Genomic DNA, 14,496 nt, shown 5'->3' on the forward strand with positions numbered 1-14,496 from the left:
TAATTTTGCTGTATTAAATTATAGCTGCATTTTAACATAACTTGCTAAGCTTGGCTTAGTTTCAATAAAAGCAAAAATTGATAATTGCCCTTGAAATTAAAAGTAGGCAAGTGGACAACTTTTATATTGTATAAAATGTTCATTTATGATGTTTTTCAAGGTTTATATCTATCTCTTTACATTTTGTAGTGATTGGATAATAGAAAATAATTATATCAATTTCCTTACTATTTCATTTATTACTCACGGAAAATTATCTGTATGTACCAAAATATTATAGGAACAGAGAATACATTAATAAATGCTTCATATATTTTTCCCTCCTTGCACCTCTTCAATTCTCAAATATCAGGCCTTTCTAAATAAGTCCTATTATTTTTCTGTATCATAGAACCCTGTTTGGTTTTTTCATAGTATATGCATTACGTAAATACTGTTTGTTTATGTGCTTATTGTTTTCTGTATTATACCATAAAGTCCCATGAGGACCAGGAATCTGTTTTGCTAGCCAAACCAGGACTCTGTTTTGCTAACCATCACGTATTTTGCACCTAGCATAATGCTGGTACACAGTAGGAGAGCTTGGTAAATAGCACTGAAAGAATCAGGGAGGGAGGGACAATGAATAAGCTATGGTCTGTGAGCTCTTAAATCCCAATTTTCTATACTCTGTCCTCTATCTCCTAGGCTCCTAACTCTTTCAACTCTTACTCTAGGTATAAGTATTTCAGTTTATTAATTTACCAGTGCCTCCAGAGTCAGGAAGTTTTTTTTTTTTTCCTCGCTGGTTCTATACCTGCCTCTGAATTTTTTTTTTTTTCTGACTTTGAAAATCCAGTTATCTCGGTCCTCCAAAATACTGGTATTCTACAGGGTTCTGTCTATAGTCTTTATAGTCTTCTTGCTTTATCCATCCAATGACTGAATTTGAAGGATTCAACTTTATAGGACTAAAATAATGCCTGGCACATACATGGGGGCACTCAATGAATATTTGTTAAATGAATGTTGACTACACCAAGATCTTTATTTCCACACAGGTAAGTCTTCTGAGTTTCACACTGATATGTCCAACTGTTCATGTCCATTTGAATTTCCCACAAACACCTACAATTCAACGTACGTCTTCTTACTCCCCATCCTTCAAACACATTCTCCCTTTGTGGTTAATGTAAATGTTGCCCAAGACAGAGACCTAAAGGTCAGCCATGATTCCTTTTTCACTTCCAATATAAGTCTTATTATTCCTAGGTCCTTCATATCTTTAAAATTTGTCCCTTTTTCTCTGTTTATACATGACAACCTTTATTAAGCTCCTCGCTATTTCTCACTTGGCTGCTGTATGATCGATCTTTTTTGATCCACTCCATACCATTGTTGTAGCCCCTTTTCTAAATTGTAAATCTGGTCACATAATTGTCCTTCTTATACTTCTTCAGTATAGTTTTTAAGACCTTCCCATAGTTTTAAAGACCAAATCCAGTATTTTCAACATGTCATGAAAGACCCTTCATCATCTGGTCCCATTTCACCTCTCCAATTTAGTTTTTTGCCACTCCACCCTACTTCTTCCTATGTATTTAGTTCCTCAAACACAGAAGTGCTTTAACACTTGCTTGCAATTTAACCTGGAATGACCCTCTCCCCTTGTCTTGGATACTTCTAGTCTTCCTTCATGGAAGATGTCAATTCTTCTAAGATATCTTCCCTAGGAACCTAAAGTGGATTAGATAATATCTCCCTTTTTATAGTACTTCTTAATTTATGTATTGATAATTTCTTCATTTATTTATCCCCTTTATTACACTAGATGTATTTTGAAGGCCAGATGTATCTTATTAATAATTGTATTTATGGACTTAGCACATGCCTGGCACAAATTGGCACTCAATAAATGTTAAATTTAATAAGTCCCTAGACTCAAGGAGCTTACAAGCTATTAGATGAGAAAAAACAAGTTAACAAAAAGTGCAATAAAGCATTATAGATGCTTGAATGAAACCTCTCCAAAATATAATTCAGATTTTAAAAGTAAGTGGGGTGATCATTTTTTTCCTAGAGGGATTGGGAAAATCTTCTTACAGGACCTGATCCTCGAGTTTATTATTGAAAAATGAATAAATATTTAAGTTTTCATTTTCCCTTATCTCATTGGCAGTTTGGCTCATGGAAATAAGCCCTATTGACTGCTGTGGTCTGAATGTTGGTGTCCACCACCCAAATTCATATGTTGGCACCTAAAAGGAACCAAACATGTTCGCTCCAACCTCATGAATGGAATTGGTGCTTTTATAAAAGAGGCCTGAGAGAGCTCCCTTGCCCCTTCCATCATGTGAGGATGCAGCAGCAACATGCAGCAGAGAGCAAGCAGAGAGTAGCAGAGAGGATGCAGCAGAGAGCAAGCGCTTACCATACACCCCATCTGCCAGTGCCATGATATTGGACTTCCCAGCCTCCAGAACTGTGAGCAATAAATATCTGTTGTTCATTTACCCAGCTTAATGTATTTTGTTATAGCAATCTGAATGGGCTAAGATACCCTATTCACCAATACTCTGAGAATGAAATGAAAGAATAAATGCAGAATGACTTAAAAATATAAATAAACACACAGAAGCAAGCCATTATTAGTAAATGATTAGACACAGAAAGAAGTCCAGGACTATGAGACATTCTTGTTGTTACTGATTTGGGTTATATGAGGAGTAAGCATATTGTAGAGGGCCAAGCAATAAATGTTCTAGACTTTGTTGGCCATATGGTCTTCACTGTAATTATTCGACTCTGTCATGGCACAAAATAGCCAAAGGCAGTATGTCAATGAATGACTATGGATTTGTTCTAATAAAAAGTTTATTTTAAAAATTAGGCAGCAGGCTGATTTGGCCTTCAGGCCCACAGTTTGCCAGTTTTCTCAATAGACCATGCAAACAAACTACAGCCTGCAGTCCAAATAAAATTAGTTAAACTTCAGAAAAAAATTTCACATTCTCTGTTTTCATTGTAGTACCTATTCTATGGTTTTCATTAGAGTCAGAATATTTGAGAAGAAACATTAGCTACAGGCAGATGTGTTTGTTATGGCCTACTTGTCCAGGAGGTAATAGAAGAAGGTGCTGTTGGTTTGTAAATTACACTGATAAATATAACTATTCTCAAGAAAAAATTGATATGTCAAATAAAATTTCTAATAATATTTGATATCTATTTGCAAGATAAACATAGTTATATTTCTGTCTCAGAATAGGATTTCATCAAAAAACACGGACTTTTGCAATCAGAGTACCTGAGTTCTCTCTTAGTTATGTAATTTACCGGTTCAGCAACCTTTCTACAAGTCAATAAATAGTTCTAAAAGTTAAATATTACCTCACACCAACTTTGTGAATTAAATGAGATAATTTTTTTAAAAGGTGCTTTGTTAATTATTAGGTTGTTTTGCTAAATCCAATAGTCAATATCTAGTTTTCACATTAACTGACTTATCAGCAGATTTGACACACATAGTCATTGCCTCATCTTCAAAACACTTGCTTCACTTGGATTCCAGGCTTACACACTCTCCTGATTCTCCTCCTACCTCAATAACCTTTTCTTCTTAGTCTCTTTGGCTAGTGCTTTCTCTTCTCATTTACCTCTTACTCTTGTAGCTATGCAGAGGTCAGTTCTTTTTCCTCTTTGCTTTTCTATCTTCATTTACTCCCCGAGTGATCTCATCAAGTCTTAGGGCTTTAAATACCATCTATATTTCGATGAATCTCAGATTTATATCTACAGATTAGCTCTCTCCCATGAACTCTAGACTCTTTTGTATTCAACTGCCTACTCAACATCTTCACTTGAGTATTTCAAACTTATCTGTCCAGCACTGAACTCTAGGTATCAGCCCCTCTCCTAGAGTAAGACTGCAGTTCCCATCATCTTCCCATTTCAGTTGATAGCAATTCCATTTTCCCAATTGGCAGATAAGCTGTGAGGCATCTTTGACACTTTTCTTCCAACCATATGCCATATTTAATCAATCCGGAAAGTTTGCTGATTTTATCTTCACATTTTATCAACAATACATTCGATATCTCTATTACTGTCCTTGGTCTGAATTACCATGGTCTCTCACCTACTGCAATAACCTACTATCTGTCTCTTTCTTTCTGTCTTGTTTCTCAACACAGCAGCCCAAATTATCCTTTTTAAAATCAGAGTTAAGTTGATCATGTAACTTTTGTGCTCAAAACTCTTCAGAGGATCCCATTTTATTCAATGTTAAAATCTTGCAATGGCCTAGTTTGACCCTGCCTGGTCCATTGCCTCATTACATTACTTACCTGACCTAATCTATCATTCTCCTCTTTAGTTACTCTCTTCCAGTTACACTGCAGATGTACCTGCAATAAGGTCTTTGCACTGGATGTTACCTCTTCTGCAATAGTCATTCTCCAAATATTCAAATGGCTAACTCCTTCATTTCCTGTCTTTGTTCAAGTATCACTATCTCAAGGAGGTCTAACCTGACCACCTTATTTAAAACTACCAGTCTCTCTGATCCCCATTATCCTGTAGCATTTTTTCCACAGCACAAAATTACCTTTCTAGCTCACTAGACTGTATAATATTTCTATTTATCAGATACATTGTTCATTGCCTCCCTTCCTCTAGAAAGATAGGAAATATTTTGCCTGTTTTTATTCATTGGTATGTTCCCAAATCCCTGGAAGGGTACTACCAGGTGAATATCTATTGAATCACTGAAAAATACATGACATTATATACATATATATATATATGTACATGTGTATTTTCACATTCATATATGTAAAATTTATATATAAATATTTTTGATGACAATAATATTAATGCTTGTTTTGAAATATCAAATTGAACATACTCTACATACTTTAGCATTTCAGGTTTAGTTCAACAAATATGAAGAAAGTTTAACATTTGTTGATATTCTTCAAGTACAGTAATGGGCTCAGCAAGATACCAGTATTTAGAATTGGCTTAATAAATAGGTAAAGTGATAACTATCATGGCCAAAGAGAGAGGAGTTTAGGGCTCTAAACTTAGATGAGGGCATTAATGACATGGTATCCTACTCAGTGACAGATTTGAGATTCAAAGATGCTGCAGTGGCCTGGAATTATAGTTTAAAACTCTCAAAACAAACTTTAACTGTGCATATTAAACCTCATAAGAATGCTTGATACTTAGTTTGTATCATTGTTTAACATACATTATTTAATTTGATCGTGACAACAATGGGTTGTGTAGCATTATCATATTCTACTTACAGATGATAAAAAAGAGTTATTAAAGGACATGATCAGGGTCCTCCAAGTAATCGGCAATAAATGTCAAATTCTAAGCTCAGGCCTTTTGACTAAATCTCTAGCTGATTCATAATAGACTGTAGCTTTGGTCAGCTAACTTATTAGGAAAAGGTAAGTTACTCTGTTGGGAAAAAGGATCGCAATTCTGAAGAACAGTTTTCTCCACTAAAAGTTCTAAGGACTATGATTTGCTGCAAGTTCCAGTTAAACTTACAAGGTGAAGAGAATCACATAAAGTTTAAAACAAACTTAGGCTGAAATGCCATAGGTAAGACGATAGGGTAATTTACCTTTGCAACACTCAAAATATTTCTAGAATCATCTATTCACTTTTGTGAATGTATAAATAATACCATTGGCTAACATATATGGAGTACTTACTATGTAATGAAATTTACATTTATTAACTCATTTAATTCTTAAGTCTCATTGACAAACTAGAGTTAGTTTCAGGAAGAAAAAAGAAGATGGTGGTGTTGATGGAGTTGGAAATCGCAGATTTGAGGATGGGAGTTGAGGTCTGGAAACCACTAAGACTCAAGGTGGGAAGAAATAGGGAGGAAACGATATTAGTTTTCAAATTCAAGCAACACTGTCATGCAAAACAGTGAGGTTTGTTTATGAAATTCTACATGTTAGAAATAAGTTTAATGAGTCTGTTACTGAGTTTCAGATGTGGGCTCAATAAAGCTGAGTTATTTATGAGTTAAAATTATTCAAAAATAATGTGTATCTCCTTGAGGGATATTAGAGGCCCATAATCCAGAAAGCCTTTAAACACTTTCTGAATGATCTCATCTGTAAGAGATATTGGATGGGATCCCTGTTCTGGGGGAGAAGTGACCAAGAAGAATTCCCTTTCAAGTCTAAGATTCTATGGCTGTTAAATTAGTCTGGGGATAAAGGACTGTTGGGCAGGTGTCTGCAGTCAGAGTGATGCGAAACTACCATTGGCACCTAAAATTTCGCTGCCTTTAGTCAGGCCCTTACACATCAGAAAGAGGCAGACATATATATCCTTGGCAGCTCCTACAAAGCCAGCCCTTCCCAGGTACTCTTTCCTCCTGCTTCCCTCTAATGTTTGTATGTCTCTTCCTGTAACAGCTTATTACAGAAATGCCCCATGAGTCCAGTGAATCTCACTTCTACTTCAACCTCTTTTTAACAGTCAATTTAGTCAGTTTTATTGTTATTAAACCATAAGAGACAAATGTATAACTCTTAAACATACCTATCTCTGGACACAGAACCATCCAAGCCCGTAGGACAGGGGTTAAAAATTTGACACCCTAGTTTTAACAACTCATCAACCCCTTCTTTTTTTAATTCCTGATATTAAAAGCCATAGAGCATGTTGAAGCATTTAAGATGCTTAATAGATTATAGCTCTGAGATTCCTTGGGGCAGCAGAATGTCAGCCTGGAGGCAAGAGGAACTGAAGTGTAGCCCTGGCCACTCTTCCAAATCAATGGCCATTAGATAGAAAAGACTCAAAATTATGTGGGAGGGGAAAACCCAGTTAGAAAAGAGGAGCGGAGAGGATAAAAGTGCAAAAGATCGACTAGGGCTCCAAAATCAGGAAGAAGGACATGAAAATAAAGAAGGAAACTATTCCTTTCACAGGAAGAAATGTAATCAAGGGTTAGTTAAAAAGAAAATGAAAAGACAGGTGAACCGCAAGAGAGCAATGTTAGACCCAGGCAGAAGATAGAAGTCCAAAGGTGATAAGCTGCACTGACTGGCATCTCCAACTTAACATCTCTCTTGAGAGTGTTTCAGCTGTGGTTTAGATAGTTGTTTTCTGGGTGGCTGGAGACTGTTTTCAATGCATTTGGAAAACCAAATCCACTTTCTTCAGATGGGTACTCTTAGATTGTATAGAACCAATAAACACCTCTTAGCATGAATAAACTCCTGGAGCTATACATGAACATTAGTTTGGCTTTATCTTTGGAAATGGCAGGTTTCTGGAAATGAAAACAGGGAAACTTTTCTTCATTAAAACAAAATTCTTTTCTTCATTTAAAAAAAAAAAAAAAAACTTATGAAGGATGTCAACAAATTTTCCTGTTTTTGAGAGGGAGGCACCAGGCATAGATGTCAGTGAGAGAAGAGGGGATATACATTTCTCCTACTGACATGTATGAATCAAGAAGTTGCAGCTTGTGTTTGTTCTCTGAAGGTGGGCACACATGCAGAATGCCAGAGAGGAGAAATAGTTGGAAGTTTGGGGGACTTACATGGAACCTTACCAACGGGATGATTTCTCCCTTTAAAAATAACTTTTCTCAATGGAAATCTCAGTACAAAACAGGGAATCAACTCATGACTTTAGCAAGAGGACTTACCTTCTTAGAAGGCATGATCCCCAACATGGGGAACATTAAACTAGGTAGCAAAGCTGTTACTGACAGAGGCAATGCTTCTGTAAGCCAAAATATGGCGACCACAAAGAGTATGTAGGCACATTCTGTTTCCTGGTAAGAATAAATGCAAAGCAAAAGGTGATATCATGAGACTGGAGAAGTCAACATTCAAACACAAACATGTTTGCTTAAAGTAAGAAGATCCGAAGACCTCTGCATCTTTGAGTTGCCCCCAAATATTCATTTCTTAGAAGTTCTAAGAAGCAAAATTTAATAAACATAAAAAACTAAAGACAGAAAAAAATCCCCATTCATTACATTTATTTCACATTTCCCTCAAAATAGACAACATCATCTAGTTAATCTTCTTGCTCAGATTAGTGTATATAGGTGTTTGTACTCACCTTCATTTGGCCTGTAAAATGCACTCCCCCATACTTCTGGAGTACAGAAATAGCCAAGTTACAGCCTTTCCCCTGAGGGCAGGACACCTACCTTTTAACTGCGTTCCTTGGTGTCTGGTTGAGTGGTACCCAAGCACTCCTGCCTTCCTCTCCTTCTAACTAAAAGGAGAAAACCAACCTAGGAATAACCTTTGCAGTACTGTGTCTCAGAGAAGAAACATAAGTTGTGTGGCATGGATGAGCCTGAATACAAGGTGCTAGCTGGTTCTGTTCACCATATACACCCCCTGTCATAAGTGTTGAACATCCATGTCAACATGGGTCTTTGGGTGGAGAGTCACAGTCCACTCAGATGGCACAACTTTGGCAACAGAATAAAAAGCAAAATTTCAAGAATTGCATTATTACCTGGCCCAGACTACTTCCGTATTTTAAGTAGCTCAGTCCTGACTTAAATCAACCAAAAGTCAGTGACTTGTAGTTGTTTATTGAAAACAATTGAAGAGTCCTCATTTTGCATTCAAATCCACCTTCACTCTAACTATAATGTCTTATCGCAGCACCTCTTGACATCAATTTTCTATATCCAAAGAATCTTCTTTACACACTTTGCTGATATTTGAGGTCTGATCCTTGCTCCTCATAATGCATCCCTTTCTCTGAACTCTAATTCATAGTGTTCAGTCAGTTGGTATACCAGCAAGCCCCCAGATCCTTTACATGCTAGTTTCTGCCTACCTGTGCTCATATTCTAGATCCTTTGACTGTGTTTGATCATTTGGCTGAAGCAGTCACAAGCTGATGGCCAAGTCTAGCAAGACAATTCTTTGTATTTGATTCACAATGTTATAAGTCTTTGTGCTTAATTTGAGTTAGGATTTACAAATAAGCAGGTTTAATGTTAAAAATAAAGTCTGAATTCCTTCTCTTAACAAACTGAGATATTTGGTAACATTGGGATCATATTCTTCCATGGCAACAGTTCTCCAGGGTCACCTTTAGAGACTGACTTGTATTTTTTCAGTTCTATACAGTACTACTATATTAATTCACTAATTCTCTTACATCCTCAGCTTTTGTCAGCATTTTAGTAAAATATCTGGTAGGAAAAAGGTTGCCTATTTGCTCTGCCTTTCAAATATTGCTTTGTCATTCAAGAATCAACACTTAGATTGTGCATTTGGACTTCTCCCCTCTGCCCCTCTGTGGTCGATGAACCAGCAGTGTCAGCATAATCTGGGCACTTGTGAGGAATGCATGACATCAAGCCCTTCCCCAGACACACTGAATCAATCAGCATTTTCAAGCTCATAAGGTTATTCTTATCTAGGCTAAAGTTTGAGAAGTACTGGGCTATACCCTTTTCCAGACCTTCCCTTTCATCTTTCAATCTGGTTCCAGAAACTTGCTTCCAGGTAGTTTCCTTTTGCCTAAGCTGAATCCCTGAATGTATAACCCATTTGGAAAACTTGTCCACCTTTTGATTTGCAGTTCAAATTTATGTCTCATCATGGAGTTTACCTGAACACATATGTACATTTTGTATTTTTTCATAGGAGTCCCAGTGGATTATAATTGCAGCTAGCTAAAGCACCATATCTGCATTGTCTTTGATAGCTGCCTTCCCAGAATTTGTGGAAATTGTCACCTTTTTTCACATCTGAAGAAAACCAAAGGTCTGGAAAAGGAGGAAGACAGAGTTACTCCCCTGAGTGCTCTTTTTTTAAATCCTTATTTTTTTAATTGACGTGTAAAATTGTATGTACTGTATTTATCATGTACAACATGATGCTTTGAAGTATCTATGCATAGTGGAATGACTAAGTCTAGCTAATTAATATGTGCATTCCCTCACATCATTATTATCTTTGCGCTGAGAACACTTTATATCCACTTTTTTTTTTAGCATTTTTCAAGAATACAAAATGTTATTAACTACAGTCACCATATTGTATAATAAATCTCTCAAGCTTATTCCTGCTCTTTTGACCAGTATCTCCTCAACCCCGACACCTGATCTCCCCAGACCCTGGAAACCACAAGTTCACTCTCCACTTCTATGAGATCAACTTTTTTAGATTCCACATGAGTGAGATCACATGCTATTTGTCTTTCTGTTCCTGGCTTATTTCACTTAACATATCCTTCAGGTTCATCCATGTTATAACAAATGACAGGATATTTTTCATTTTATGGTTGAATAGTTCCATCCTCTCTCTCTCTCTGTGTTTGTGTTTGTGTTTTGTGTGTGTGTGTGTGTATATATATACATATCATATTTTCTTTATCCATTTATCTGTTGATGAACACTTAGGTTGATTCCATATCTTGGCTATTGTGACTAATGCAGCAGTAAACATGGGAGTACAGATATCGCCTCAATATACATTTGGATATGTATCCAGTAATGAAATTGCTGGATCATACAGTAATTCTATTTTTAATTTTTGGAGGGAATGCCATATTGTTTTTCACAATGGCTGTACTAAGTTACATTTCTGCAAACAGTGTTCACATCCTGGCCAACACTTGTTATAATAGCCATTCTAACAAGGGTGAGATAATGTCTCACTGTGGTTTTCGTTTGTATTTCTCAGAAGAGTGAGGTTGAGCAATTTTTCATGTACCTGTTGGCCATTTGTATGTCTTCTTTTGAAAAGTCCATTCAAAATTTTTTGCTCATTTTTCAATTGGGTTATTGCTTTCTTGCTATTGAGTTGTTTGAATTCCTTATATATTTTTGATATTAATCTCTTATCAGATGAATAGTTTGCAAATATTTTATCCTAATCTCTAGGTTGTCTTTTCACTCTTGATTTTGTCTGTAGTGAAGAAGTTTTGTTAGTATAATGTAATCCCATTTGTCTATTTTTGCTTTTGTTGCCTGTGCTTTTGAGGTCATATCCAAAAAATCATTGTCTAGGCCAATGTCATGGAGCTATTCCCCTGTTTTGTATTCCAGTAGTTTCATAGGTTTTGGTCTTACATTTAGTTATTTAATTCATTTTGGGTTGATTTTTGCATATAGTGAGAAATATGGGTCTGATTTCATTCTTCTGCATGTGGATATTTAGTTTTACTAACACCATTTATTGAAGAGACTCTCCTTTTCCCACTGTGTGTTCTTGGCACCTTTGCTGAAAATCAGTTGGCTGTAAATGTACAGATTTATTTCTGATTTCTCTATGGTTTAATTGGTCCACATGTCTGTTTTTATGCCACTGTCATGCTGTTTTGGTTCCTATAGCTTTGCAGTATATTTTGAAGTCAGGTAGTGTGATGCCCCTCAGCTTTGTTCTTTTTGTTCAAGATTGCTTTAACTATTTGGGGTCTTTTGTTTCAATACAAATTTTAGGATTGTTTGAGTGCTCTTTAATGGGCAGGGTAGCCATCTGCTCCAATTTTCTCCGGACAGTGTTGTTGTAAAGTTTCCTTTCTCATTAGTATTTCCTTTTATTTTCAAAATTGTCCCTCTTTGGCTGATAAATTAAATAAGCATCCTATTGGGTTCATCCCAAGAATGCTTCCTTCCTACATTTCCTTTTCTCTATTGTGTGATTTTTTCTTGGTCATGCTTGGGGTTGTGAAAGAATGCAGGAAAGCATTCTTTCCCTTTAAAGTCCTTAGGCATTAAATAGCAGAAGGTCAATTCAAACACAATACCAAGTATTTTCTTTAAAAACTATCCTATTAAAGTATATAGGGTTATTTGTTCACTTTAAAATCAAAGATCTGTGAATAATCTTGCTAAGAAGAAGAAAAGCACAAGAGATAGAAAAAAGAACAACCATTTTCTTCTTTTCTGTTATTCACATCTATTCACACACTCACACAAAGAATATGAGGGTGAGTCATTTTTGGTGGACAAGTTCTTCTGATGAAGAAGAAAACTACTTAGAAGTTGTGGAACTGTGTTGCAACTAAAAAGAGATCCTAGATATTTGATTTTAGGACCAGCTTTGAGGCAGAAAATAAAGTAGTTTCATTTCGTCACTAGAAATTCATAGAGTGACCCATTATTTCAAGCTATATTATCTTTGTCTCTTGTAAATTTCTTCCAAATTTTGTCTCTTTCCTCTTTCTCTTCACCTTCTTAACAGACCTACTCCTAAGAAACAAAACGACCACAAATTGTGTACCACCATCACACACAATCATTACCACTACTACCTCCTCAAGAGAACAATGGTCAAACAGCAATAAAAGAAGACCAGTTGTCAATTAAGAGTATGAGTTAATCCTTCCTCCCCCACAACCTATCCCCCAACTCTGCTGGAAGTTACTGATACATCTGATATCTTTATTAAAACTTACTCTGCAACCATAACAAGTAAACATTTTAATCACATTTTGTTCTGAAGTATTTTAGTATTATCAATTCTTAAACTGAATGATAGCAACAAAAATAATGTGTACTTTTATCTTGTTTATTTATCATGAAGGACGTGACTGTAATGATTTACAGTTATGACTACCACTGACCTTACAATTTTTTTTTTTTAAATCATGATTCCTTCTCAAAATAAAGAGAAAAGAGGGAAAAAAAGTCCAGAGGACTTCCTCAAAAATACTACTTTTCTGCTTAAAAATCTCTGTACTTCTTATCACTTCCAACAGTTAACATCAGGAAGTTCAGCAAACAACCCACACCTAGCCAGACAGAGGCAGTTGTGTAGAAACCAGGTGGAATTCCATTAGATCATACGAAATGTCATGTCACGTAACCCTGGATACCTGCTCTGTGTGTATACACTGCACCTCTTTGGCTCCTTTATAGCAGCTCCATCTTTCCTAGTGTAAGATTTCCTCACACTACCAGAGACATGAAGTTATTATAGTATGGACAGTTCCTGATCCCTTACATTAAAAAATATATGTATTAGAAGTTTTTTGGCATGTATTCTTTAAAAGCATTTTCAAAATTATAAAATATTTAGAACATAGTAAAAATATACAACAAACGTATTTGTACAGCTTATCATATTTAACGAATGTTGACACTTTGCCACATTTGCTTAAATTATTTTTAAACAAATAAAACATTCCATATTCAGTTAAAGACTGATGTTAAAGTTGAAGACCACTCCCTCATTTCCTTCTCCTCCACCATTCCCAAAGTTAACCACTGTCTAGAATGTGGTTTGTATCCTTTCCATTTATGTTTTTGTGATTATACTACATGCAGACATTTATACATTAATAACACGTGGTTTTAAAATTAAATAAGGTTTACTCTATATGTCACTTTGCAACTTGCTTTTTTCACTCAATATTTTATGTACTTCAAATACATTCATGTTGATACATGTAGATCTATTGTTACTTCATCTTAAACAGATATAGTATTCCTTTTTATGAATATTTTACCATTTATTTTTCTGTTTTCTATTGATGTTTGTTTGGATTTTTCCCCAATTTTTTACTATTATAAGGCTATGGACGTCTTTGTACCTATCTCCACATGCATGTCTATGGAAAATAGATTGTCTTAGCTAGTGGAGAAAACTAGCATCAGAACTTCAAATGGGAAGGACTCCATTTGAACTTTACTAGATATTGCCCATTTGCTATCTAACATGGTTAGGCTTTGCATCCCCACATGAATCTCATCTTGAATTGTAATCTCCATAATACACACATGTCAAGGGAGAAACCAGGTGGAGGTAATTGAATCATGGGCATAGTTTCCCCCATGCTGTCCTCAGAATAGTGAGTGAGTTCTCATGAGATCTGATGGTTTTATAAAAGGCCCTTCCCCTTTAATTTGGCACTTCTCCTTCCTGTTGCCTTGTGAAGAAGGTGCCTCACTTCCCCTTCCACCATTATTGTAAGTTTCCTGAGGCCTCCCAGCCATGCTGAGTCAATTAAACCTCATTCCTTTATAAATTACCCAGTTCTTTATAGCAGTATAAAAATGAACTAAGAAGCTATCCGAGACAGTCATACTAGTTTATATTAACACCAACAATGTTCAGAAGTTCCATTTCACCATCCTTGGTATATTGGATTAATTTATTCATTTGACAATCTGATGGTATGAAAAGTTCTTCTTATTTAATTTGCATGTTCTTGAATAGCAGTGAAGTATTTTCACAGTTATTGAACATAATTGTTTCTCTTCTGCAAATTCTATATTTATAGTTCTTTTTCACTTTTCTGTTGGGTTATTTATTTCTTTTATCTCATGAATTTGTGGAGTTATTTTACATTCTTAATATTATTTCTCTATAAACTATATATTTGTAAACATTTTTTCTTAATCTCTGGCTTGTCTATGAAATTTGCTTTATTGTATTTTAATTGACAGGAGGATTTTAATTTTAATGCAGTGATTTTAAACTCTTTTCTGTTGTTTCATGTTTTACCATATTTTATAAGAAAATCTTTCTATATTAT

General features: G+C 35.5%; 1 protein-coding gene across 2 annotated transcripts in view; it reads right to left on the bottom strand.

Annotated features, from left to right (window-relative positions):
- The window catches only part of SLC13A1 (solute carrier family 13 member 1), a 91,038-nt gene that overhangs the window by 65,015 nt on the left and 11,527 nt on the right, over positions 1–14,496 (bottom strand). For both annotated transcript variants that reach the window (XM_017854310.1, XM_017854311.1), the window contains exon 2: positions 7,679–7,807. In XM_017854310.1, coding sequence (XP_017709799.1) covers positions 7,679–7,807 — 129 coding nt within the window. The remainder of the gene's footprint in view (positions 1–7,678; positions 7,808–14,496) is intronic.

Source organism: Rhinopithecus bieti, unplaced genomic scaffold, assembly GCF_001698545.2.
Source record: "Rhinopithecus bieti isolate Rb0 unplaced genomic scaffold, ASM169854v2 scaffold_36410, whole genome shotgun sequence".
NCBI lineage: Eukaryota > Metazoa > Chordata > Mammalia > Primates > Cercopithecidae > Rhinopithecus > Rhinopithecus bieti.